The sequence below is a fragment of the Peromyscus maniculatus genome, chromosome 22 (assembly GCF_049852395.1).
Source record: "Peromyscus maniculatus bairdii isolate BWxNUB_F1_BW_parent chromosome 22, HU_Pman_BW_mat_3.1, whole genome shotgun sequence".
Taxonomy (NCBI): Eukaryota; Metazoa; Chordata; class Mammalia; order Rodentia; family Cricetidae; genus Peromyscus; species Peromyscus maniculatus.
Genome location: NC_134873.1, coordinates 49,306,453 through 49,333,162, shown reverse-complemented (window position 1 = coordinate 49,333,162; position 26,710 = coordinate 49,306,453). Strand labels below are relative to the sequence as shown.

Sequence of the window (26,710 nt, the reverse complement as noted above, 5' to 3'; positions counted from 1 at the left end):
GAAAGAAGCTTCCTCAGCCAAAAGCACCTCAAGACAAAAGGCCGTTAGCCAGAAAGCCTTTAGTTCCTGTTTCCTTGGGGCTTATACACCTTTCTCCACCCAGCCGTCACTTCCTTCCTAGTGCTGGGATTAATGGCGTGTGTGCTTCCCAAATACTGGGATTAAAGGTGTGAGATCTCAAATGTTGGGATTAAAGTATTTAATGTGACTCCCAAGTACTGGGGTTAAAGGTGTGTGCCACCACTGCCTGGCTCTGTTTCTCTCCTAGACTGAGTCAATCTCATGTAGTCTAGGGTGGCTATGAGATCCAGATGGATCTCTGCCTCCCGAGTGCTAGGATTAAAGGTGTGTGCCACCGCTACCTGCCTTCTATGTTTAATCTAGTGGCTGGCTCTGTCCTCTGATCTTCAGGCGTATTTTATTAGGGTCCACAGTCTATTACTGCACAGCCACTCTTCATTCAGTTTTTAGTGGCGTTGTTCGGTTGCTTGTTCCTGTATTTTAGGCAGTACCTTCTTGCCAGGTAGGTGGTCTGCAGGCGTTTTCCTCCTGGGTAGGCTGCCTTTTCCCAATGTTTCCTTTCCCATGCAGAGACAGAGTCAGACTTAGTCTCACTGTTCTGGGTTTTGTTTGTTGTCGTTCTCTGTGGTTTTAGTCTTGTTTCTGATGCCATTTGCTAGACCAATGTTACAAATGTTCTTGCATGTTTTTCATAGGAACTTTACTATGTCTTTAAATGCAAGACTAGGTTTCTAGTCTTGCATTTAAGTTTTCAGTCCATTTCTGAGTCATTTTTGTCTGTGTGTGTGAAGAGGGCTGGTTTATGTTTTTGGCGTGGATACCCAGTTCTCTCTGCACCGTTTGTTGTAGAGACTGCTGTTGCCCTGGTGTATGATGTTGGCACCTATGGAAGGTTTTTTTTTTTTTTGGTTTTTTTTTTTTTTTGGTTTTTTTTTTTTTTTTTTTTTTGGTTTTTCGAGACAGCGTTTCTCTGCGTAGCTTTGCGCCTTTCCTGGAACTCACTTGGTAGCCCAGGCTGGCCTCAAACTTACAGAGATCCACCTGGCTCTGCCTCCCGAGTGCTGGGATTAAAGGCGTGCGCCACCACCGCCCAGCTCCTATGGAAGGGTTTTTGATCGGATATGCATGAGTTATCACTGGACACCCCTTGTTCTTCCATGGTTTGTGTGTAAGTCCTGGTCTTTCTTGCCTTTTCCACCTTCCGGAGCAGCATTCCCAGACTCCTGCTCCAGATGTCATGTTGTCTCCCATAGGATGGGATGGTGTCCCTATCCTAGAGTCATCCCTTTGACTGAACCTGCAAACTCCGTGGCTACATAACGTTCATCAGTTTCTGGGACAAAGACCCCTGGGGACATTGCCGAATTTTCATCTGTTACTATAGTTAACATTTATTGAATACTTCATGTATGCTGTGCTGGTTCTAAGAACGTCATGTGACCTTGTATTTTTCTGCCTGCTTTGTGATTCTTTCATTACATGCTCCACTTGTCAACTTGCCTATTTAATCTCAGGGGTTCTCATGGGGTGGCGGAGTGATGCTGTGTTACAGCTCTGAGGGGAAAGGTATCCTGGCAGTCGGGAGCCAAGGAATACCACAGAGTCCCACTTAAACACAAACCTCCCACAAGGGATTTATTGGGAAAGACACAGGAAGGTAGCAGGAGACAGTCTTTATATAGGTTTCTTGGGAGTGGAACTTTCCAGGGTGGCCTGGATTGGTGGGATTCTATGGCCTGGTCTTGGATATTGGGGCAAGCTCAGGGATTGATGGGATTTTGTGGCCTGATCTTGGGCCTTTTTTTTTTTCCCACTGTAAGGTGGAGCTTGGCCACCTGCATCTTGAGAGGCTAGAAATAGCCATGATAGCCATTAGAATAGTCTGGGTGGGGCAGGGCCTGGCCTCCCCAGGGGCTGGGCCTGGCAGCTAGAGCAGTGTTGGGGCAGGGCCTGGCCACTTGGCCCCGAGGGGTCTGTCTACAGGCACATCTTCTGAAATGTGAATCCATATTATTACCTAAAAAATTATTCAGAAACGAGTGTAGAATTGAGAAGCAGTTTAGGAAGTTATCGGATTTAACTTTCTACTTTTTGGTGACCCAGCTAAGTGTGCTAGGAATTTCTTCCTTGTGTACTTTCTTTGGAATTGCATACAAGCTTTAAAGAAAGTTCTCCGAGTCATTCAACTCCTTTGGGTTACTAATGTATAAGCTGTGTTTTCTTTTTTTCCTACCTAAACTTACATCTCTCAGTTCCCTTTAAAAGTGGAAGCTTTCTTTGGGTTTTGAAATGTTGGGTTTCACTTGTCTAGGGTTGACTTCTTGCAGGGAGTGGGGGAGGGAGGATGATACACACTTGGATCAATAGCATTTCATAGGAAACAATATTGAAAGTATGAGCCACTAATAGGAAAAGGAGGAGTAAACGGCCCAAAGACGAGGCATGCCAGCTGTTGCTTAACACTAACCCGATGTGGTTCTTCTCACCTGATGTCCCCTGAGGGACTGCATGCTCATGTGTGTGGACTCACTCAGATGTGTGTCGCGAGCTAAGGATATGGAAATGAGGTAGGCCTGATCCTGTCCTAGAGGACTGTGTGCTAGTGAGGACATAGACACATGTGATGTGTGTGGAGATCACTGTACAGTTAATAGGTTAATAAAGTTAATAGAGAAGCCCCTGCTAAAGGGGCTCTGGATACAGAAACCCTGGTCTTGCACAAGTGCATCTTAGGGGAGGAGGTAAGGCTCCTTGTATTTCAACTGTATCATTAAGTCCCCTCCTTCCTCCTCCTCTTCCTCCTCAGTGCTGCCCACAGATCAGGGATTTCTCTATAATGACCACTAAAGACTCTTGGGCCTCCCCAGAGAGAGAGCTTCAGCCATCGACTACCACATGCTGTGCTGACTAGATCAGCCTTGACCACATACAGCTCTGCCAGGACAGGTGACAAAGGAGTGATTGTCCACGCCCCCCAGCACATTTCACAGGTCCATGAAACTTGGCATCAGACCCATATTGTTTCTAACTTGCATTTCTTCCTGATTACTGAAGATCGGGAATGCTTAGTGTGTGGAATGAACACACAAGAGGACGGGGTGATGTGACTTGGTGAGGATTCCCTGTCCTCCTCCAGAGACTTGTGACTTTGCACACACAAACTGAAGTCATTGAGGCCCTGACAAACCATCTCTTTCCCACTCTTCTTCCCTTGTCCTCAGGATTCACAGTGAGGAGGGTTTGAGTCAGGGTTCGGATGGTCCCCACTAGGCCTCCGCTACATTTGCAGTAGGAAGATGCCATGGCCAGAAGCGTCAGGGCTTCTCACTCTGACAGCCTCATGCTTCAGTGTGAGCAGTCATGGGTAAAACCGTCTTTTTTACTTTGCCATTACTCCCCATTTGATTGGACTCTCCGTGGGTTATAGTACTGAACACTGAGTTGCTCTGGTTTAGGTGTGAGCTCTGTTTTCTCTCTGCCTCTGGTTCCCCTGCCCTCCCTGCACCTCTGTTTCCCTCCATGACAAGTGCGCTCTCAGCAGTCCCAGCATGCGATGGATGGTGCGGTAAGGTTGCCAGGTCTTATTCTGAAGAATTTGGGCAAGGAGGGAGCAGGGCAGGTGATTGGCTCATAGGCTGGCCTCTCTCAGCCTTCCACTGTTGGGGAGGGACTAACGGAAGAGGCCTGTGCACAGGGTCACCTGTAGCCATACTGCGGGACGGTGGGCCTAGCAGCATAGCGGAGCTCACACCTTCATGTGCCCAGGGTCTTCCTCTAACTTCACAGACGATTATGCTGAATGTTAATGATTCTCCTGCCTCTTTCCCGGCTGTCTACAGGTGGGTGGCCACCACAACCAGCCAGATGTTGTTTAGTAACAAGGGAACTAATGAGTATTTCCTATTGAAAATTGTATTCGTAATATGTATTTCCTTGACAGCGCCCAAGGTGTGATAGTACTAGCAGTAAATGTCTATGGAAATTACCCTGCCAGGCTCTTCCCAGGTATGCAGCCCTGGGAGGTCAGTTGTTATTTTACTAAGCAGGAAATTAGCACAAAGAGATAAGTAATTTGTCCAAGCGTGTATGCCTTAGTGAGAATAGAATTGGAACCTAGAAGTCTGGATGGGCACTGGTACTTTTCATTGTGGTACTGTATTCCTCTCAAATAAGGGCTGAAATTGTTATTAAAAGTAATGACCCTAACGAACTGGTTGCATTGGATGTAAAATTTATTACCTACGTTATAGTTAATCATAAGTTGGATTATCTTCAAATGAGCATCTTGACTCTTCCCTACTGACTGTTGGCCATGCTTGCTTTGTGTCCTAGGAGAAGACTTTGCGGTTGTACAGCAGGAAATCGTCATGATGAAAGACTGCAAACACCCAAACATTGTTGCTTACTTTGGAAGCTATCTCAGGTACATTGTTTCTTTTCCTTTGAAAAGCAGTAATGATCACATCACCTAATCCATCTAACTGAATAAAATTGACTCCGGTGCTGTGGTTCATGCTTAGTGGAGAGGATCTTTTCTTTTCACATGAATGGAATTTTTGTTTATGACCTATTATGCTAATTCTGTAACAGTGACACCTCCTGTGACTTGGGAATTCCGGGTGTGGTTTCAGGGAGGAAGCTGGCTCTAAGTGTACCTGCTGCTGCCCCTTTCCTCTCGGCTTGAGAGTTCAGTCGGAGCATCTCATCCCCAAAAGGTTTTGTTTATTTGTTTAAGGATGTTTTTGTATGTCCTGTCCTTCTGGTCTCATTCTTTTGCTTCATTTTGTTCAAAAGACTCGGAACTGTAATTATTTCCACAACACACTTTTCCAGGACCCAACGTGAACTTTTGACTATGCACTCAGCTCTTTTGTTGTTGGGGCAGGTCCCATGCCATGGAGGATCCCGCCGCAAACCTGGCTCCGCTCACTGTCTGCACAGTGAGTCTGACACTGTGACCTAGTTGCTTTTAAGGTCCCTCTATAACAGGAGGCTTGGAGAATGTTTTTCTCGGTCACCGGCCAGGGTCACTAGGCCTGTTACAGGCTCCTGTTCTCACGTGACCCACATGCAGAACATTGTGAACACAGCAGGTAGAGGCCCCTGGGGAGTTCAGACCAGCTCTGCTCACTCTAGCTGAGCCTGTTAGAGTCTGTTAAGCGGGGATAGGTTGCATGGAAACAGGAAAGAGATCCTAGCCCTCTCACGGTGGGGTGGGTCAGTGCTGTTGCACAGTTCCGAGTGGATTCTTGTCTGCCAATTTGACGCCGCCTACACAGGGATTGGTTCGAATAGCAGCCTGACAGTACATCTTCAGGACCTGTCGCCGTGGTAGGAAGTGGGCCCAGCCGGGCAGTAACTTGAAGAAGATCTCCTAAAATACTTAAGTTTATGGTGCTAGTAATTGATTCCAAATACAGTAAAAGTCACCCCTGCGAAAGGACTTGTTCACCTGCTGCTGGTCCTGACAAAGTGACCAGCCTGGACTCTACTCAGCATTCCAGAGCGTTCTTCCTAGGACAGGCTGGTCTTCTAAGGAGAGCTGTTGTGCTTCCCTGGGGACATGGGTCTAATCCTGTTTCTCAAGCACTGGGGGGCATGCAAAGCAAACCTACGTATATGGCACCCTCCGTGTGGTAAAATGACCGTGGTCTTCTTGCAGGGTCCGGACAACAGTGTGATACAGAAGTTAGGGGCTTGAGTGAAAATGTCAGGATCCTGGCTTTCCTCAGTAATTAGCAATGTGGTTTACGGCAAGTTATTTAGTCGTTTGGTGTCTGCTTTTCCTCCTCTGTAACATGGAGGTGCTGACACTGTGTGGTGGGAACCTGTGATGACTAAATGTGAGTCCGTGTGAAATGGAAGGAGCAGCCTTAGAACATCACGAAGCCTACTGAATCGCACCTCACTGTTCTGAAAGGACGTCACATCAGTCCTGATAGTTCCCTTAGCAGTGTGCTTCTTCGACATTACTTCCAGCTTGAGAGCTTTTACGATGCTTGAGAGCGCTGAGCATCAAGTTTGCTTTCATTTTATTTTACCCAAATGTAAAGATTACAGTGAACTTTTTTCACTCCAACTAAAATTAAAACAAAGTTGGGGTTCTTTTGAAAACCAAAACTGAGTTCTTTTAGTGTTATGGGATTGTGACGCGAGGATGCCGCTTTAGACGGGTGACTGTATCCCACTGCCAGCGTTGCTGACGAAGACTACTTGAAATCAAATGAAGAACAAAGAACAACAGCCCTTCCTTCCTGTCTCCAGCTCTCTTCCAGTCTTCTCTATTCCTGATTAGGTACAAACTTGGACCAAAGAGGGGCATGGAATCCTAAGAATTGGGTCTGTATTGTGTTCAAGCTGGAAAGGACGGAGAGATCTTGTCACCCAGCCACACTGACAGCCGAGAAAACAGGACGTAATAGAACCTTTCTTCTTGAGGCTCAGTTGCTTGTTACTGGCAGGATTGAAGCCTGGCTCTGCCTATCCTTCACTGATGCCTCTTTGTGGAGCCAGCTTATTTTACAAAGGGCCAGGGGTTTGGAGTTCCGTACACCACCCTCAGAACACTCTGTCACAGCTTTCTTCTGTTGATGCTACTGGAGTGTATTAGAACAGATTTAGACAAGAAGATGAGGAGGTCCAAGTGTGACTTGACTTCTGACAAACCTGCCCTTAGGGATCAGAATCAGCCCATGAATTTCCTTAGTAGATGCCCAGTGAATAGTTAAGTTCCTGAAGCACACTTCATAACAGACTGTCTACTCTTCACTACATGAAGAGATCCTGTCTGAGCTCCTGTGGAGCTGAGTTCTTGACATCCTTAACAGGCCCTTCGGCAGCATCAGCATGAAGTGTAACAAGAACTACACAGACTGAACTTTCTTCTGGTGGCTTAAAATTAAGTAACAGTGTGCTAAACATTTAATGCACATTGTCTGTTTTTTTTTTTTTAAAAGAAAAAAGAATTAAATCACCAAAGACTTTTCCCTTAACTCCATTAGAGCCAAGGACAGTTTAACTTCAGGTCCTTGCTAACTTTCTTTAGACCGAGAAGAAGGCTGTAATTGTCACTGTTAGTATACAGTTCCTCTGTAAAAGGAACCTTGAATTCTGGAACATGCTGGATACAGCAGAGTTAGGCGGGCAGTGGAGTTCTCTGTGGAGATCTTTGCCTGCCTTTCCCCGTGTGAACACAACCGTGCTGTATCAGTCAAGTGAAAGGAACATCTGCTCTCTTACACTTCACTTGGGTCTCATCGGTTCTCTGCCAGCGTCTCTTCAGATAGTGAGGGCATTGGGAAAACATCAGGCCGTGCTGAGGGTTTCTAGCAGAGTAAGTCGATCACTTTCTGTTCCCTAAGGAGAGAACACACTTGATGGGTTACTGTCTGTTCTGAATATCTATTTTAAAACAAACCAAAAGATTTCAAATTCAACTCCCAGTTAATTAGCCCATCTGAAAATGTCCAGCAGTTACTGAACTTTGTGTTTTTCACCTTGATCACTTGCGTTGAGGGTGAGTTATTTTTGTGAATGCAGTGGTGCAGCCATTGGTGGCCCGGGGTCTCTGTTCCCGGGGAAAGCAATTTAGCATGCATGCCCAGCAGTACTATCCCAGTGTCCTGCTCACAGCTTTTGTTCCGCTTGTCCTTATGCCCTGTTTGTGAACACCTATAAGTCACACATAGTTTATTAATGATACATCTGTGGTATGTGGAAGATGAAAAGGTAGACTAAGACTTTCAGATCAGTACAAGAGTTGTTAGAATTTTTCTCCCTTTAAATTCTAATAACAGTAAACTGGAAGATTAAAATAGTAAGAGACAACCCCACCTTTTCTATTCTCGTTTATTTATTTATTTATTTTGGGGTAAGGTAGAAAAATGGATTTTGAAAGGTTAATTTTACAAAATAAGAAAAGGCTTCTAAGCATTTATTGAGGAATAACATTTATTCCAATTCAGATACCTAGCCACAAAGATCCACGGATTGTTGGCCTGCATAAAATGGGCCCATTGACTCAGGCCCGTCCTGTGAGACAGACGGTGTATGAGTGACCCAGTGCCCTGTGGATTTGTCATCACAGGGGAGACATTTGAGACAGACAGAGTCGTTCTTCTAAGACATTCTGACTACTCAAGCTTTTTAATTTTTTTATAAGAGATTTTAACCAAATGGAATGTTACAAATGTAAAGCATTTTTAGTGTATTTAAATGGTGTCAGCATATAGAGTCCATATTTTCTCTTTGCCTGTATAAACTAGAAAGGCACTGCATAGACTAAATAACCATTGTACGTAAGTAAGAAGAGACAGGGAACGGAGCTGTTTTGAGTGGCAGACAGTGGCGGTGAATCTGAAAGACAGCCGAGAACTCGTCCCTGTGCGTTTTCTCTGCTGTGGGGAACTGTTTTCAAACTGGAAAGGGCAGGCAAAGCGTTACTGAGATGGAGTTGCAGCATATGGCAGGTGAGGAGGTAATTACAAAGCGGCGAGACACTTTCAATGAATTTAAGCTTTCAGATTTCTATAAGCCCTATCTCACACTGAACACTTAGCAGATGTGATTGTCATCCACTATCAGTGGGTGTCTTTTTCACAAATAGAAGAGACACTGAAGATTAGAGATAATCAATGACTAATTTGCAAAAGAGAGAAAGATGGCTTCTAAAAGATACAATCAAATCCCATATCAGCCATTGCCCAGCAAACACGGTGAATAAATTATTAATCATGTCATCAGTGAGCGCCTACACGTGGCAGCTAGCCTGGCCTTTGAGGAAAGCAATACCAAATCAATCCCACCTCATTTTAATGTTTTTATTCTTAACAAAGAAAAAAAACTTTACGTCTTCTGTGAGTTCCTGGAACAATTTAAGGTGACTTAAATAAGTGACTATGAGGTCAATTATAGTACAAGTGAAGAGACAACCTGCAGATGGAGAAACCTCTGTTAGCTATGGATCCTACGAAGAATGGATGACCGGAATATATCTGGAACTCCAGGACTGGCATCATAGCTCAGTTGTCTTGCAAGCACAAGGTCCCAAGCTCAGCCCTTGAGACCCACATAAAAATACCAGGCCTGGTAGCTCATCTTGTAACCCCAGTGTTGGGGATGAGGAGACAGGAGGGTGGGGCTTCTAACTGGTGAGCTCAAGGCCGGTGAGAGGCCCTGTCTCAAGCAGGGTAGACAGCCTTCCTGAGGCTTACCCCCAGGTTTGTTCTCTGGCCTCCACATACTTGGACATGTATACCTACATTAATAAAGAAATGGAATATGGTGTTTTAGTAAAGAAGATGGCTGTTGGGTTCTATGAAGAATTCACACATGTCAGTGTAGCAACCTCTAGTCAGAGGTGCTTCCTCAGTTTTTTGTTGTTCTTTTGGGTTTTTTTATTTAAAAAATTGTTTATTATTTAATGCACTTGAGTGTTTTTCCTCTGTAAATGGTATGTTTACCATGTGTGTGTGTCTGGTGCCCTCAGAGGCCATGGATACCCTGGAACTGGAGTTACAGGTGTTTGTGATCTAATGTGTGGGTACTGGGAATTGAACCCGGGTCGTCTTCAAGAACAAGTGCTCTTAACCAGTGAGCCAGCTCTGCACCCTCCTCGCCTTCCTCATTCTAAATAAGACCACAGCCAGCCATTCTGAGAGTTCTTAAAACTTGGGCAGCCAGCCGATATTTCTGTGGGTTGTGTTTGTTGATCGGTACCGTTTCCGAAACAACCACAGGATGTCTACATCAGCCGTGCGGCTAGTGCGCCGATTCCATTTGTGTGCCGCCTCATGAGCTGTCGGTCTTCAGTGGTTTCTGATTCCTTTGGGGCTTTACTCTCTTGAGTATCTTCTGGAACCATGGTACCTTGCTTCTTCACACTATCAAGTCAGCCGACCTTTCCACCCTGGTTGCTCATGTGGTTGCTCTGTGCCACATGGTCTGCTGTCCAGAGCCAAGCCGGAGGTTAGGTGTAGCTAATCCAGCCATATTTGACCCCCTAGTAATACCAACAGCTCTGCTTTTTAACGCACTGTTCCTGTAGCACTCAGTGTAGTGCTTGGTTTTAAACACACCACATTTCAAGAGGGCTGTTGACAAGTTCAAGATCATCCAGGTGAAGGTAACTGTACTGAGGAGTCCACACCTAGAGTTGCTCTACAGTGCAGCCCCAGCGTATTCTAGCGTCATCTCTGGCCATTGTCTCTCTCTCTCTCTTTTTTTCCAGGGGTGACTGAGCACATGTGTAATCCTCTCTATTTCCAAGACATGCCTTTTTCATTCTTTGTTTTTTGTTTTCGAGACAGGGTTTCTCTGCATAGCTCTGGCTGTTCTGGAACTCCCTCTGTAGACCAGGTTGGCCTCAAATTCGATTTGCCTTTCTCACTTTTAAAAAGTGAGTCCAAGAGTTTTTTTCTTTTTCTTTTTTTTTAATCTAAAATTTTTAATTGAAATTTTTTTTATTCATTTTACATACCAAAACCACAGATTCCCCTCTCATCCTCCTCCTGATCCCTCCTAGCCTCCCCGCCCACCCACCCCTCATCCCCTCCTCTAAAAGGGCAAGGCCTCCCGTGGGGAGTCAGGAAAGCCTAGTACATTCAGTTGAGGGAGGATCAAGCCCCTGCCCGCTTCATCAAGGCCGAGCAAGGCATCCCACCTTAGGTAATGGGCTTCAGAAAGTCAGCTCCTGCACCAGGGGTAGATTGGCCATTGTCTCTTGAGGTATCATTTGTTCCATTCTGTTCCCCAGCCTCTCAAATGTGGTGTCTTCTTTCAAGTTTCCGTCCTTTTACACAGGCCCCTTCTCTGTCTCTCCCTGGTGAATTCCTGCTCAAACTTCAAGACCCAATTTAAATGTTGTCTCCTCATAAAACCTTCCCTTGATTTGCCAAGATATTTTCATCTCTGAGCTCTCATAGCACATTAATCCAAAATTCAGTAAACAACTTCTTTTTAAGATCCTATAACTTTAAAAAAATTATAAATGTGTTTATTTGTACAAATTACTAAGTTTCACTGTTGTGCTGGCCACTTTTGTCAACTTGACACAGGCTAAGGTCATCTGAGAAGAGGGAGCCTCAGCTGAGGAAAGGCCTTCGTAAGATCAGGCTGTGGGGCCGGGCGGTGGTGGCGCACGCCTTTAATCCCAGCACTCGGGAGGCAGAGGCAGGCGGATCTCTGTGAGTTCGAGGTCAGCCTGGTCTCCAAAGCGAGTTCCAGGAAAGGCGCAAAGCTATACAGAGAAACCCTGTCTCGAAAAACCAAAAAAAAAAAAAAAAAAAAAAAAGAGAGAGAGAGAGATCAGGCTGTGGGCAAGCCTGTTGACACTTTCTTAATTAATGAATGATGTGGGAAGGCCCATGGCTTCTCCTTCAGCTGCTGACTCCCTTTAGTGATGTGGGGGTGTGAGCCAAATGAACCCTTTCCTCTCCAAGCTGCTTCAGTCATGGTGTTTCATCACAGCAGTGACAGCCTTAACTAAGTCGGCTGTGATATTCCATGATACATGCATATAGTTTGCTTAGACTGTCTCTCTCTGTCACCGTCTCTCACATTCTTTGGGTTCTCCCCCCTTCCCTATTAATACTCTGAGGTGCTGTAGTTTATGCTTGGGAGAAAACGTGCAATACTTGTCTACCAAGACCCATATAGTAAAACTGGAGGCTTTGTGAGTGACATTCTTGCAGCTGCTCACGTCTGCTGTCTTGGTCCAAGGACAGCTTAGACAGTATATAAGTGGACAGGTTTGACTGTGTTCTAATGAAACTATATTTATGACACTAAAATTCCCATCATTGTCCCATGTCAGATATAGTCTCTTGATCTCTCCCAACCATTTAACCATTGTTCCAGGACTATACAAAACCAGACAATGGACTAGATTTGGGCCAGTGGCCATATTTTCTTGGCCTCAGATCTGATTCTCTTCATTGGCAGGCATTTGGTCAGTGTTAAGTACCCAGGCAAAAGTATCTCCTTTGAGACATTCTCAGACACCCAGGATGTAGAATTACATGTCTAAAATTGTTCATTTTCAGCCTTAGAGAGACAAGGAACAAGCTTGCCCTGGGCTCACCCCGCCAGCAGATAGAGAAGTGCTGCGCCAAGCTAGCCTTACACTAACAAATTCTTAACTCCTTGTGCTTACTTTCACCTCGGTTTATTAATTAGCTTATCTAACCACACTTAGGAATGCGGTATTACACACAGATTCCCCTTTCTCCCTTCTTAAGCTTCCCTATTGATTTACGGTCTCTCTCCCTCTCAATTGACCCCTTTCCCTTTAAGAGTTCACTGAGGCTCTTACAAGTCACTCCCACCTTGAGTCATAAAGAAAGCCTGACGGTTTGTTTATTATTTCATTCATTCATGTATTTGTTTACCTATAGAACAGTTAGAGTTTACCAAGTCCAGAAACTCCTCTCCCATCTCTGCCCCGGGGAATGGTACAGTTCCTGGTGTGTTTAAGAGGAAAAAGTAATTAATGATTGAATAAAGGAATAAACAAAGGAAAAAGATGTATAAATCTTTGCTCACTATTTCTTCTGTCACTGCGTGATTGCTCCATCTTAGGATATGAATGAGAAAGGATGTGAATGAGAAACACTAAACAATAGTGATCAATTTATATAGGCTTTGGAAATGTTACTCTGGAAACTTCATTTGAGGATTCTTTTATGTTTGTTGTTGGTTAAGAGTGCTATCAAAGTGATGTGTTTGGGATGGATTGACATTTTCTGTGCTAATCTGGGTAAAAAACTATAGGACAGGAAGTTTTTAACTAAAGGGAAGTTCCATTTGAATGTGCCTAACGACAGCGTTATAGTCTGTACATTGTGTATCTTAAATAGTAAAATTTAGGGTTGGGTTACACCAATGCAGTAAGTCATTTACTCGGGTTTAATTGGCATTTTAAAAAGATAGCATGTTGCGTTTATGTAGTTTTTCAGTGTTATAGCACAGATGATACTATCACAAACATTTTAATCATGAAGACATAATGCACAACTCTTTCTCTTCACAGGCGAGATAAACTTTGGATCTGCATGGAGTTCTGTGGAGGCGGCTCCTTACAGGACATATATCATGGTGAGACTAGAGTTGCTTTATAGATACTAAGCAGTCTGTTATCTACTATATCCGAACATTAATGTTGTTTAAGAAAAGAAAGCTATGCTTTATTTTTGAATTGTGTGATACATATGGATGAAAGGGTCATTTGCTTTATACAAGAGAAAGCTATCTGCTGTGGGATTACTTGCTAACTCTGAAGGAACATCATAGTTAGTTCAGAACTTCAAACTCTGCCCTCACAGAAACGAAAGGCTCTTAATGACAGAAGATCATGATACCTGAGTGTGATGGTTTAAAAGAGAATGTCCCCCATAAGCTCCTGTGTTTGCATGCTTGGCCCCCAGTTAGTGGACCTGTTTGGGAAGGGTTAGGAGGTGTGACCCGTGTGGAGGAGGTGTGGCCTTGTTGGAGGAGGTGTGTCACTGGGCGTGGGCTTTGAGGTTTCTCTCTGCCTGCAATTTGTGTGTCAGATGTGAGTTCTCAGCTGCTGCTCCAGCACCTCACCTCCTGCTGGCCGCCATGCTTCCTGCCGTGATGATAGTGGACTCACCCTCTGAAGCTGTAAGCCAGCCCCTGATTAAGGACTTGCTCTCATAAGCTGCCTCTTACATGGTGTCTTCTCTCAGCAAGAGAACAGTAGCTAAGACCTGAGTGGTGGTGATGCTGACGTCATTGGCTTTGCTCTCAAGTGTTCATGGAGCTGCACCTAAATGTCTGTCTGTTCTCTTAGTGCAAAAATCTAGGGAATGAGGACATGAAAGTCAGTGGTAGACTACAGAAGACTCATAAGATTAACTCTGTTTGCTGTTTTCTATGGGATTTTTTTTTTTCTGTCTACCATTTCTATCCTGGTTCTGACTAGAGTAGGCTTATTCTTTCCTGGCAGATTTACTTTTTGAGTAATGTAAAACACAATAACTCAATAATTCAAGCAGTCAGTTTCTTTGAGAAAACATTGTACATTTTCTCTTGAGTTCCTATTCTCAAGTATGGAACCTTTTAGTAATTCCAGGTTTGATTGTACTAAAGAAGATGGTGAAAGGCCTTTTTAGTGGGAATTTTACTAAATAATTCAGAGTTCCTTTCATATCACTTTATCTTCCTCTAGTACAGGTTTATTCAGTGTAAGAATGATGTAACAGTCTAGTGTATTCTAACAACCACAGTCAAGGAGGAGAAAGGAAGGGTAGGTTTTCTGAAATCATCTTCCAAAGCTCAGAGGGGAGGGCAGGCCTGGTTCATCTTGAGACGATAGGCAGCTTTTAGGTAGATATGGGAGGAAGTGTGTTCTAATAGTCAGTGATGTAGCAGTGACACTGTGGCACACAGGTCACTCCATTTAGCCTAGGATGGTGCATATAGGGGCCAAAATCATGTGAGAGTCTTGAAAGCCAGACAGAAGAGCATGTGTGATGCTTGAAATTGAAACCTGGGCCATGTGCATGGTTAGCAGGGCTCTACCACCAAACCGTATCCTTCACTCAAATTATAACTTTTTTTGAGATAAGGTTTCTCTGTGTAGCCCTGGCTGTCCTAGAACTAGCTCCACAGACCAGGCTGGCCTTGAACTCACAGAGATCTGCCTGCCTCTGCCTCCCGGAGTGCTAGTATTAAAGGAGTGTGCCACCACCTCCTGGCCAAATTACAACTTTTAAAAATAAATCAAATGAAAACCTCATGAACTCTAAGATTCTAGGAAGAGAAGAACTTCTCTTTCATTGGATAAAGAAACCTAGAATGTTACACTGTTCCCCACATAATGGCAGCATGGAGATGGGGTGAGGGGGTGGGGAAGTGGGGAATGGCGGGGTGGGGAGGCATCTGCAAAAAGGAAAGGAAACTTGTTTGACGTCCACACAAGCATACACATTATAGCCTAGTCAAAAAGTATTGCATACTGCCAGGACACTAACTACTTCATGGAAACCTGGGTACGGCCAAAAGAGTGAACTTCATGGCGGTGGGAGCACGTGGAAGAGGCTGCTTACATCTTGACAGACAAGAAGCAAAGAAAAAGTCAATACTGAGAGGTCCAGGGCAAGACACAACACTAAGGACGTGTCCCCAATGGCCTCTTTCTTCCAACTGTCCCCCCAACACTTCTTACTTTTCACTACTCTCCATATTCCCATGATATTATAAATCCATCAAAATAGCAATATATTTATTAAGTCAGGACCCTCGTGATCGAATTGTCTATAGAAAGGCCATCACAGACACTCAGATGTGCTTCACTAATTTTCCCCATTGTTACGTAATCCCATTGTCAATGAAGATTAACCATGACATTACTAAATACCATAGTCACTGGGTACTCCATAAGCAGAAGAAACTTATTTCTTATAGTCCTGGAGACTGAGAAGTCTAAGATGGAGGTGCCAGCAAGTTGAGTGTCCAGGAAGACAGGTGACAGCATCTGTCACATGGTAAATGGAAAGGAAAGGCAGCAAAGACGCCTACATTGCTTCTGATCTCATTCTTAAGAAAGTGGCCTTTTCATGGGGCTCATCTCCTAGGGTCTTACCTGCTAATACTATCACACTGAAGATTCAACATGGAGGCTAGAGGATGAAGTGTTTACCGTGCAAGTGTGGAGACAGTAGTTTGGAACCCTGGCACCCATGTAAAGACAAGCTAGTGGTTCCACCCGTGATCCCAGCACTTGGAAGATGGAGACAGGCAATCCCCAGAGCGGGATGGCTAACTCGACCAGCTGAGGTGGTGGACTCCATATTTAAGAGAAAGACCCTGTCCCAATATATAAGATTGAGAGTGATTGAGAAAAATACCCAGCATCATCCATCCTGTGGCCTGCACACACATGTGCAATCACAGGTGAACACACACACCCTGAAAAAGATTCCACATGAATTTTAGAGGAACATATACTCAAACCATAGCAAATGCACACACAGGAACTATTGTGTACATCCAGAGGATAAGCTATGACTACCATACTTTCAGTTTTCAGTGAGTGAAGTAATTAAGCATATAGCAAGCAAAAGTAAAAGAAGGTAGCAAGAGGCAGATAAAGTTTCAGATCACACCAAATCACGACTCTATAGCATCCAGCAGAAAGGCCTGCCTGGGGCAGCCTCATGACAGCCAACAAAGGCAACGCCATCAACCTGGGGACTTGAAGCACCAGCGGAGACTGACTGGGGAAGTTGCCGTCAGCTGGGACCCCCAGGTGACCTTTCTCCGTGGATGGGGTGGCAGCTTTGCTTCCACTGGCATTTTCCATGAGGGAGATAAACAGCAGCAGCCTCTGTGGGCGATGCTTCACCTCCTGGCGCTCAGGGGTGTGGTGTTTGTAACATCCTTCGCTGCTTGCTGCTTTTCTCTCCCCATTACAGTGGTGCCAGCCTGACCCAGCACGGATGGGCGCTTTGGAGGAGACAAGGGAGGGCCTCCTCTTCCTTCACAGTCTTGAAGCAGCGCGTACTGTCCATCAGGGGGATTTACATTACACTCAGGATAAAATGAAGGCGTGTCCATCGCCGTGGAAAAGTGTCACACTAGTGAAAGAGCAGGTTTCCAAACGGTGTGCTGAGTTTGGTTGTGCTCCTTTGTGTGTGCCGTGCGTGTAAAGCTGCCATGGCTCACCTCCCAGGCTTCTTTCTGACTTGGCAGTGGTGTGAAAGGAGGCATACACGCAGATTCAGTACAAACCGTATGCCAGCTTTTGAGTTTGGCCTTTCCCCAGGCTGTTGTTCTCTTGGTTACATTAGTAGACAGTGGTAGCAAGCCACAGATCCCACTGAGCAACCAGACCCTGAGGTAGCAACTGATGCTTCGGTGTCCAGGACTGCTTAGCTGTGATGGCGTATGTTGGTATATGAAATTCAGTTTTGACCTAGAATATTGTCAACTTAAAATGGATTTATCTAGAATATAACCCATGATAAGTTGAAGATCATGTTATATAAAATGCCTGTATAAATCAACTTATAGATTATAGATGGAACTTTTTATATTATTGAGTAATATTCTGGATAGGGAAGAGACCTTTGCTTTCTTAACTTCTGTATTGACTAGAATTTTCATAGAGAATATACTTTAATTTTATAACTACAATGGTGATACTTTTAGAGAAAATATTGATTTAAAGCCAGCTGTGATACATGTTACTCATCAATAAAGAAACCTTAATGAAAGCTTATGCCACTTGGGCATTCTTTTAACATCTGTGAATATTGGATCAGCAAGGTATAAAATAAAATCAATTTTAGTCATTTATTTGTTTATAAACATAGTATGGCTTTTCTGTGTCAGGCATTGTTGCAAACACTGGAAATACAGCAGTGAGCATGTCAAACTTAAAAAGAATCACAATGAAAACTCTGCCTTTTTGACATTGGGTTTAGTAGAATTGTTTAGGTATGTTGAGTCTGTTCTTAATGGGATTTGTATGTCACTTAGTGGAAGTGTGTGTTGTTAATCTTGCTGATACTGATTTTCTTCTCTTACAGTAACTGGGCCCCTCTCAGAACTGCAGATTGCATATGTTAGCAGAGAAACACTACAGGCAAGTCATATTTAAAGTGCTATTCTTTATTAAATGCTTATGTACTGTGCATTACTGTCAAGGGACAAGATCATCTAGAACACTTTTAATACAGTTGTATTATTTTACTTACGTGTATTGTTCTGTTTTTGTGGTGTGGGGAGTTGAACCCAGGGCCTCACACATACTAGAGAAGTGCTCTACACCAAGCTATATCTCTGGCCCTTAATACATTTATAAACTGTTAGAAATACAAGCCATATTTACAATCAAGTACTATAAAACCTAAAGATTATAATATAACCTAGACTTCAAGCACTGTGGGTCTGTATATTCCTCTTAAAGATAAAGAAAGGCTTGAAAATTCAGTAATATCAGAGAAATTGAAATGTATTCTGATTCTGTTGGGACATACATTTCAAAAATTCCAACTGTTTGCATAGTTCACGAAGTGTTGTTTTAGAAGAATTAGTGGTTCAATCTGAGCTTTCTTTCTCGTTCTCATCTTGACTCTGGTGTCTTCTATAATAGTTCATTACAATGAGTTGATACTTGGCTTTCTATAAAAAGTAAATAAAATGGTGACCACTACTCACTTGTGCTGTGTGATAAATCTTGCTTATTTTTCTATTTTATTTTTAAACTCTAGGGATTGTATTATCTTCACAGTAAAGGAAAAATGCACAGAGATATAAAGGTATACATTATATTTTTGGCCTGTTTTTTTGCTTTTAAATGACCTGTTTTTCACTTTAAAAATCACTGAGCAGACTTCTTGTGATTATTCTATTTGATAAGTTTGCTACCTGAAATATATTACAGTCATAAATGTGAGTGATCTGTGGTGAGTCTCATTACATTCTTAGAGTAGCGTTGTTGAGGCAGGACTACGTAGACTGCCGTCCAAAGTGTGGGGCCGAGTGGGTTAGTTTGGAGTTTCGTTCGGTTGGTTTTGGTTTGGAGGTAGTTAGAGACATCGTGTGTGTGTGTGTGTGTGTGTGTGTGTGTGTGTGTGTGTGTGTGTGTGTGTGTGTGTGTTTAGTTTTTCGAGACAGGGTTTCTCTGTGTACTTTTGCATCTTTCCTGGAACTCACTCTGTAGCCCAGGCTGGCCTCGAACTCACAGAGATCCGCCTGGCTCTGCCTCCCGAGTGCTGAGATTAAAGGCGTGTGCCACCACCTCCTGGCTTTTTATCTCATTTGTAACTTATTTCTTTATAAGGTACAAATTAGCTCCATAGCTTCCATAAAATCACAGTAAACTGCCTGATTACTGTATCGTCTACTAGTCTGGCGCTCTTAAATTAGTGAAAGATATCATTAGTAATGTGTCTGCGTGGGTGGAGGAAGCCTTGGTCACTCCCGGAGGACAGCGGCACTGGCCAGGCTGGGACTGGCTCAGGCTGACAGGACTCCTGAGGGGGTTTCTACCGCACTCTCCACTGGAAATGGTTCTTGCTTCCGTTTACTTCCTTCTTCTTTGTTTACTTCCTTATACCACTCTCTCCCTCTGTTACTACTTTCTCAAGTTTTAAATTTCTGACCTTTTGAGGGAGAAGTGACTCTTGTTGCTTTCCTAGTCCCCGAGGAAAGCCTTGGACTCTGTCCTCAGAGAATGCTCACATGCCCACGCAGTCCAGTGTTCCCTGGAACATAAGTGGACTCATGGACTCCTGCTGTAGGTATTTCCCAGAAGCCCTTAAAAGACATGAGCAGGGGGCTTTGCACTTCCAAGGTAAAGGAGCTTCCGTGGAGATCGGAGTGATAAGGAAGGGTCCAGTCATTGGCCTTGGATGGTTGATGGGGAGGATTGGTAGGTTTTTGTCAGAAGTGGAGATTGGCGTGTTCTCCAAGTGGAAAGAACAATCTGAACAGAAATACAAAGTGAAGCATGAGGCCCTTCTGGAGACTATAATATCTGTATTACATTACTGAGCAGGGAGTGTGTGGGTTTCGTAGGTGATGAGCTTGGCTGGGTAGTTTTGTGTTCCTTTGGGGTCTGGGTAAATTCTGACCATCGGCCCAGCCTCTGCCCTTGTCTGAGCCTCCATCCTATTCTGTCTCACCTGTATCTGTAGGAGCCTTCTTCCTGCTCCCAATGCTTCCATCCTTGAGTGCTTCTATAGTTACTACTGTAGGTGACAAACAGAATGGCCTTTTAAAGTCAGGGCATGTCACTCCCCTGCTTACCAGCACCATTGACTTCCCATAGTACTCACTGAGAAATGCAGGCGCTTGGAATGTGGCCAGCAAGGCTATGTGTGATCCAGGCCCTGCATGCATTTCTCTGAGCTCGCCTCACAATCCATTCCTCTCTTTTACTCATTTTGACTCAGCCATGTACGAGTCTTTCTCTTCCCTCCATTTCCCAAATAATGACATGGAGACTTTTTATTATGAAAGCTTGGTCTTTAGCTTAGGTTTGTTTTTAACTAGCTCTTATAACTTAAATTAACCCATATTTTTATTAATCTACGTTCTACCACATGGCTTTACCTCTATCCCATTCTGTGTATCTAACTCGTTAGGATTTCTCTCAAACCTCTGTTAACTCCTCCTGCTTCCTCTCTCTGCCCAGAAGTCCCTCCTGTACCTCCTGCCTAGCTATTGACCGGTCAGCGTTTTACTACACCAGTCACAGCAATAAATCTTCACAGTGGACAAACGTCCCACAGCACAGCCACACTAAATTTGCGGTTCTTGGAATATTTCATACTCATTCTGCTTCTAGGTCTTTGTGTCTGCTGTCTTTTCTTCCTATAATGTTCTTGTCCCAAATTTGGGTGTGGCTGTCTACACTTACTTCATTGAGACCTCTGCTTAAATATCGTCAGCTTTCAGAGGACTTCTTCCCGTTTTTTGTTTTCAGAGAGTTTGTTTCTGCCTGACTTTGAATCCTTAGTTGGGCCAGAAATAATCATTTTTTATCTGCTTTCTCACCTACACACACAAACACTGGAACTTGTTTATTACTGTACACCAGAACTTAACGTGCCTGGCTGGCAGTCAGTTGTCTCTCAGAGAGAAGCAGGGACGTGGGGGGGGGGGGCGTGGAGAGAGGGAAGAACAGGGGGGTCAGAAGCTGTGGTGTGTGTGTGGAATGATAGAAGTGGGGAGAGAACATGGAGGTCCGACTGCCCAGAGAGAGGCAGATTGAAGCCCTGATGTGGGCCCGTTTGCATCTCCTTCCTTTCCACATCGTCCCAGAGGTCAGGGGCGTGGTGAGTGACTGTAGCTCCACCTCATGGATGATGTTCTAGAGTCTAGAAGTCTCCATTTTCTCTCTATTTTTTTTCTTGGTTTTTTGAGACAGGGTTTCTCTGTGTAGCTTTAGCTCTCCTGTAACTCACTCTGTAGATCGGGCTGGCCTTGAACTCACAGAGATCCACCTGCCTCTGCCTCAGGAGTGCTGGGATTAACAGTGTATGCCGCCACCTCCTATAAACAAACTGTTTGTTTGTTTGTTTGTTTCTCTCTCTTTCTCTCCCTCTCTCTCCCTCCCTCCTTCCTTTCTTCTTTCCTTTCTCTTCCTCCCTCACTTTCTTCTTCCCCTTCTGCTCTTCTGCTGTGTCTTTTTCTCTTGTCAGTTAGAGGTGGGGATCTAAGAACATTTCCCCTGAGCAGTAATCACACCAGCACGTTGGATTAAAGAGCCGCCTGCTTTGGCATTTAAAAGATGCATGGGGGAGCTGTGGACCCCAGCTAGTGATGGGTGTGCTAGCTGACTCTAACCTCTTGAGAAAGCCGTTAGGATAGAAAGCCTCGCCTGTCAAGAGGCAGGACAGTCATGTGCCAGCAGTGGTGGGTTCCATAGGGTAAGGGGACTTTTTAAGGATGGGAAATACAGTAGTCAGGTTTAAAGTATAATCAGAGCAATGAAATGTGAGTCTAAAATATAGTGTAGCAATGGTCTGTGATCAGCAGAGAAGTAGCATTCAGATTAAAATGTGTCACTTCTGTGTTAGCATTCATATCTTGTTATTAGCAAGGAGCCCTTTTTAGGGGAGCACATGATGTAAATATCATGAAATTAACTGAAAATTGGACAGCAATGTTTTCTATAATTATGTAACATTTTAGTTGAACACATTTTAAATTTAAGCATTTCTAGATCTAAGGTTGTGATTATTTAATATGTATAGTTAACCTAGTATATGTTTCACCTAATAAAATGTCTGCCTCCCACTCAACTAAAATGTTCTCCCTTTGAAGGGCGCTAACATTCTATTAACGGATAACGGTCATGTGAAGTTAGGTAAGTAAATCAGAATCCCAGCGCATGCACACATCTTTTCTGAATTGTAGTTGGACTTGCTTGGGGTTTTGTTTGTCTTGTTTTTCAGGACTACAAGTCCTCTGTCCTAGATCACCCCTAGGGATAGCATATTTGTTTTTTCAGGACTACAAGTCTCCATCTGTCCTTGGTTATCCCTAGGACTAGCATATTTATTTTTCAGTGGAGATCTCATCGTAGGCCAGTCACCTCTCATTTCCTTCCTTCTAAACAGTTTGTCCTTCACAAGAAACAGATTGTTGCAAAGACACCATGAAGTCATATGCGTCGGGACTCTTCTACCTCTAAACCCAGGGGCTGGGCTTCCAGTAGGAAATCTCTATAAAACTGTAACCAGAAAGGAGGACAAAAATAAAGCAATAAATGTCCAGTAACCCCAAAAATCCTACATCATTTATCCAACTTTAAAAAGCAAATGCACTATTATTTATATAAGAATAGAATTTCGATGCTAAGCCGGGCAGAGGTGGCGCACACCTTTAATCCCAGCACTCGGGAGGCAGAGCCAGGTGGATCTCTATGATTTCGAGGCCAGCCTGGTCTACAAAGCGAGTTCCAGGAAAGGTGCAAAGCTACACAGAGAAACCCTGTCTCTAAACACCAAAAAAAAAAAAAAAAAAATTTCAATGCTAAGTGTTGCTTTACTTTAAACAGTAACTTACAAGGTATAATTACAGTAAAGTTCAGAACCAGTAATGACTCTGTATGAGTTTAAAACAGGAAAAGTGTTCACTATAGTAACTTTATTAACTGATAACAAGAATGTTTTAACAAATATGGAAAAATTATTTTGAAACTATTTAGGACAAACTAAATTTCAAAATATACGTTTGTTTTATAAAAATGTCAGTAGGGCTCTGGATGTTAGCCTAGTGGGAGTCCTTGTCCAGAATACACAAGGCACTAGGTTTGTCCCTGGCTCCACAGCATAAACAAACAAACAAAACTGCTTTGAACTACAGCCTACTGTAGGATTAATCAGATTGACAATATTTATCTAGTAATTAACATACAAGATCGTTTTCCTAAGCAGCCTGCCAGTATGGGAAAAGTAGAAAGGATTCGTCCTGTTCTGTTCAGTCCTGTGCCCTTGGTGTCTTACCTAGTGAGCAGTTTCTACGAGCAGCGCATCCGTGGCCATGTTCCATACCTTACTTTCTCGTAGTCAAACACACTAGAAAATACTAGGCCTGAGCATGCCTGGGGAGTCGTGACAAACCCCCAGTAGTGACCGCATTGTGCTGCCGAGGTCAGGATTTGGGGACTGTCATCTTGGGGTCTTTTCAAGGTGGGTGGGTTTACCAGTGGCCATCTTAGTCTGCAGATGTCACTCTGCGTCTGGCAGGGACTGACTAGAATAGACAGCTACTTAAAGGTCCTTTCTAGTAGTACTCCTTGAAATAGTCCTAGAAACTAGAAATTATATCAGTAAGTGTGGGTTTCCATTTTCCCAAGCCCGTTCCTTCCTATAAAAATGATTTGATCTTAACCTTCGTTGTTGTTTGAGTCATGCAAGTTACAGGGGAATTCTTCTGACTGTGCTACAAACCGCTGTGTGATATTTCAATAATCCATCAAAGTTAAAAATATAACATGATGAGGGGGTTCCACTTCTGTGAATTGATGAGAGTAGTTATTGAAAGTTTGGTATTACCTTAAATGATTTCATTTTCTCCCTCTCTTTTTTAATAGCTGATTTTGGAGTTTCTGCACAGATAACAGCTACAATTGCCAAACGGAAATCCTTCATTGGTACCCCATATTGGTAATTTTATTTTAATTTACTTAAAATTTGTATTGTCCTGTCATTATTGGATACAGCATTTCTTTAAAAAAAAAAAAAAAAAAGGACTGTTCAGAATTTCTAGGCCTAAGACAGAGTGCATGAAATAATCAATGAGTTTAATAATTTAAACATGTATTCTTATGGGTGGATTACTTGGCCAAAAAATATACTACATACTGATTTTCATAAGGCAGGGAAGTCTTTAAAGTTTGATTCAGTTGTTAGGTTCCCGATACTTAACACATATTTTAATGTTTTTATATTTATCATTTTTTTCCTACATGCTCTGATGATTATATTAGTCACAGTTTTCAAGAACCTTGCTGGTTTTGGTGTTTCTGGGAACTGAACGTAGGGCCTCAAACATGCTAAGTAAATAGTCTACCACTGAGCTGTCTCCCCAGACCTCTGTGCAGTCTTCGTTGACTGAGATCAAAGGCAGGTTTCTGGCATTTGGAATCTTCTTCCCTGCCAGGCCCCAGTTCAATCCTTCAGTCTTTTTCTAGCAGTCTCATCCACAGACCTTCCTTTCTGCCCAGACCTGTCTCTGGATAGTCTTTACTACCGTAGGAAACCCGTCCTGCCTTTCATTCATTACTCCATCCTTTCGGCCACGAAACTGCCTGGGTGGCTCAGCTGAGCACTGAGCAGTGGTGGGCAGGCACAGCTCTGCTCTGGTTTTTACCACTGTGTAGTCTTGCCATGCCTTCAACATCAATGCTCCCATTCCCCAGACATCTCTAGTCTGACCCTCAGTACTCAACTGCTACTGGGTTTTTGTTTTGTTTAAGTGGGCCACGATAAATATAATTTCTTATATTCATTTGTCCCTTTATCAAATACAAATTTTTTAAAGTCAACTAGAGCTAAAATGACTTTTACAAAAAACTTACAGCCCTGTCTTTTGCTATGTCCAGTACAAGCCATTATTTGTAGACTTTGTTGGAGTAGTTGAAGATTTCAGCCTTTCATTCATCTTTCATTTGTCTTGTCCTTACAGTGTTCTTGCTGAACCAGTTAGTCGTCTATCACCACTCTTCACTGTTTCTTTTTAATTTGCTTAGATCTTGATCTCCTAGAAGACATGCCATAGCTCCTCACATTGCCCAGTTCTGTAAGATGTGTCTGTATGATTTTCTATACCCATAAAACCTGTCAAGCTGGGGCTGGAGAGATGGCTCAGTGGTTAAGAGCACCGACTGCTCTTCCAGAGGTCCTGAGTTCAATTCCCAGCAAGCACATGGTGGCTCACTACCATCTGTAATGAGATCTGGCGCCCTCTTCTGTACACATAATAAATAAATAAATCTTTTAAAAAAAAAAAAAAAAAAGGAAAAAAAAAACCTGTCAAGCTATCGTGTGTGTGTGTGTGTGTGTGTGTGTGTGTGTGTGTGTGTGTGTGTGCGTGTGTGTGTGTGCGCGCGCGCGCGCGTGTACACATACAGGAACTTTACTGCATGTTAGACTGACACTCTACAATTGAGCTACATTTCCATGTTTTTCTTCCTGGACTAATTCTTTCTGGAGTCTTCTGTCTTTTCTTCTCTGGTCTGTGTATGCTCAAGTGTAGCCTTTGATAGAGCTTTGCCCCGGGAGTGCCTTTCTTGGATTCTAGGTCTTCTTTTTATCTTTTTTGAAATACATTTTAGTATCTTTCTGGTAAAAGGTGTATGGATGTCAAAGCTTTAAGACTTTGCATTTCTAGCTTCTTCACATTTGATTGGCTATAGAACACTAGGTTGGATTTTTTTTTGAGGTGTCGTGTACGTGGCTTTCCTGTGATGCCGTGTAAAGCCATCCTGATGTACGTCTCTTTGACTGTAACTTGTCCCTCCCCCCCCAAAGTGATGCTTCTTATTTTGATATTCCATGATGATTCCTGCTATTGATATCCCAGTATTTGCTTGTTTTCACCTTTATTCATTCACACTTGTCATTGGTTTCCACCCAAGATTAAAGTCCTTCACATTCTAGATGGTCCTCCTGGGAAGAGCTCCTGTCCTGCAGTGTTGACTTGGTCATCTCTCTGCTGTATTTCTTCTCTGGGTTTCAGTAGTTACACCTTGGGCCACTTGAATCAACCTACTAGTTTTCTCACTTTCTCCCAATTTATTTGTTTGTTTGTTTTCTAGACAGGATTTCACTATTTAGATCTGGTTGTCTTGGATCTCACTCTGTAGACCAGGCTGGCCTCAAACTCACAGAGATCCGCCTGCCTCTGCCTCCTGAGTGCAGGGATTAAAGGCGTGCGCCACTCCGACCCATTTCTCCCACTTAAAAAAAAAAAAATCTTATGTTCAAGATCCAGGTGAATCTGTGACTTCAGGGCTGGCTGATGGTCTGTCTGCATAGCAAACTGCAGGTCTGCCAGGGTTGCAGAGTTGAGAGGGTCAAAAAAATCTTCAGGTGCCTGCGAGAATTCTCAGCTTTTTACATTTAGACTTTCATGAAGGAGGCTCCCCTCAAAAGTTTAAAAATTATTGTATATTAGTTCACACCAAAGAGCGAGATGGTAGCAGCCGGCTCTGGAACTGAGTATGTAAATATACCTGTAGTCCCAGCTTTGGGGGGACACTCACTGGAGCCCCAAGATGTTGAGGACAGCATGGGGCAAATTGAGCCTGGCTCGGAATATGAAGGCAAAGCTGACTCACTTCTCCGTGTGCAGGAAAGGTAAGGGATGGACCTGGTGGTCAGTGTTCCCAGCACAGGCAGGCAGAGGAATTCCATATTCTGGATCCACTTCGTTCCTGAGTGAAGCCTGTCATGTTTCTTCTTGTCCTTGTCCTGTGGGAATGAGGAAGGAGTAATTGCTGGGCTCAGTGGATGAGAGTAGGAATCGGGGACATTGAAGCGCTCTTCCTGTCCTCAGCTGGCCTCAGCCTGACTCTTAGCCTGTAACTCCACAGCAGGTGGGGCAGTCTTTGAGGCTGATCAGCCATGCCTTCTCCTCCTCTGTGCCCTTGGGTTACCTTGTCTTCTCGGAGCGTTATTCCACACTCCCTCTTCGTCTCTCTGTGCTTGTA

At 43.7% G+C, this 26,710-nt stretch overlaps 1 protein-coding gene across 7 annotated transcripts in view; it reads left to right on the top strand.

Moving 5' to 3' along the window:
* Map4k3 (mitogen-activated protein kinase kinase kinase kinase 3) overlaps window positions 1-26,710 on the top strand; it is a 161,012-nt gene that overhangs the window by 69,947 nt on the left and 64,355 nt on the right. For all 7 annotated transcript variants that reach the window (XM_076558828.1, XM_076558829.1, XM_076558830.1 and 4 more), the window contains 6 exons: window positions 4,354-4,444; window positions 13,049-13,113; window positions 17,571-17,626; window positions 18,255-18,302; window positions 21,817-21,859; window positions 23,591-23,663. In XM_076558828.1, coding sequence (XP_076414943.1) covers window positions 4,389-4,444; window positions 13,049-13,113; window positions 17,571-17,626; window positions 18,255-18,302; window positions 21,817-21,859; window positions 23,591-23,663 — 341 coding nt within the window. In that variant the 5' untranslated portion in view covers window positions 4,354-4,388. The remainder of the gene's footprint in view (window positions 1-4,353; window positions 4,445-13,048; window positions 13,114-17,570; window positions 17,627-18,254; window positions 18,303-21,816; window positions 21,860-23,590; window positions 23,664-26,710) is intronic.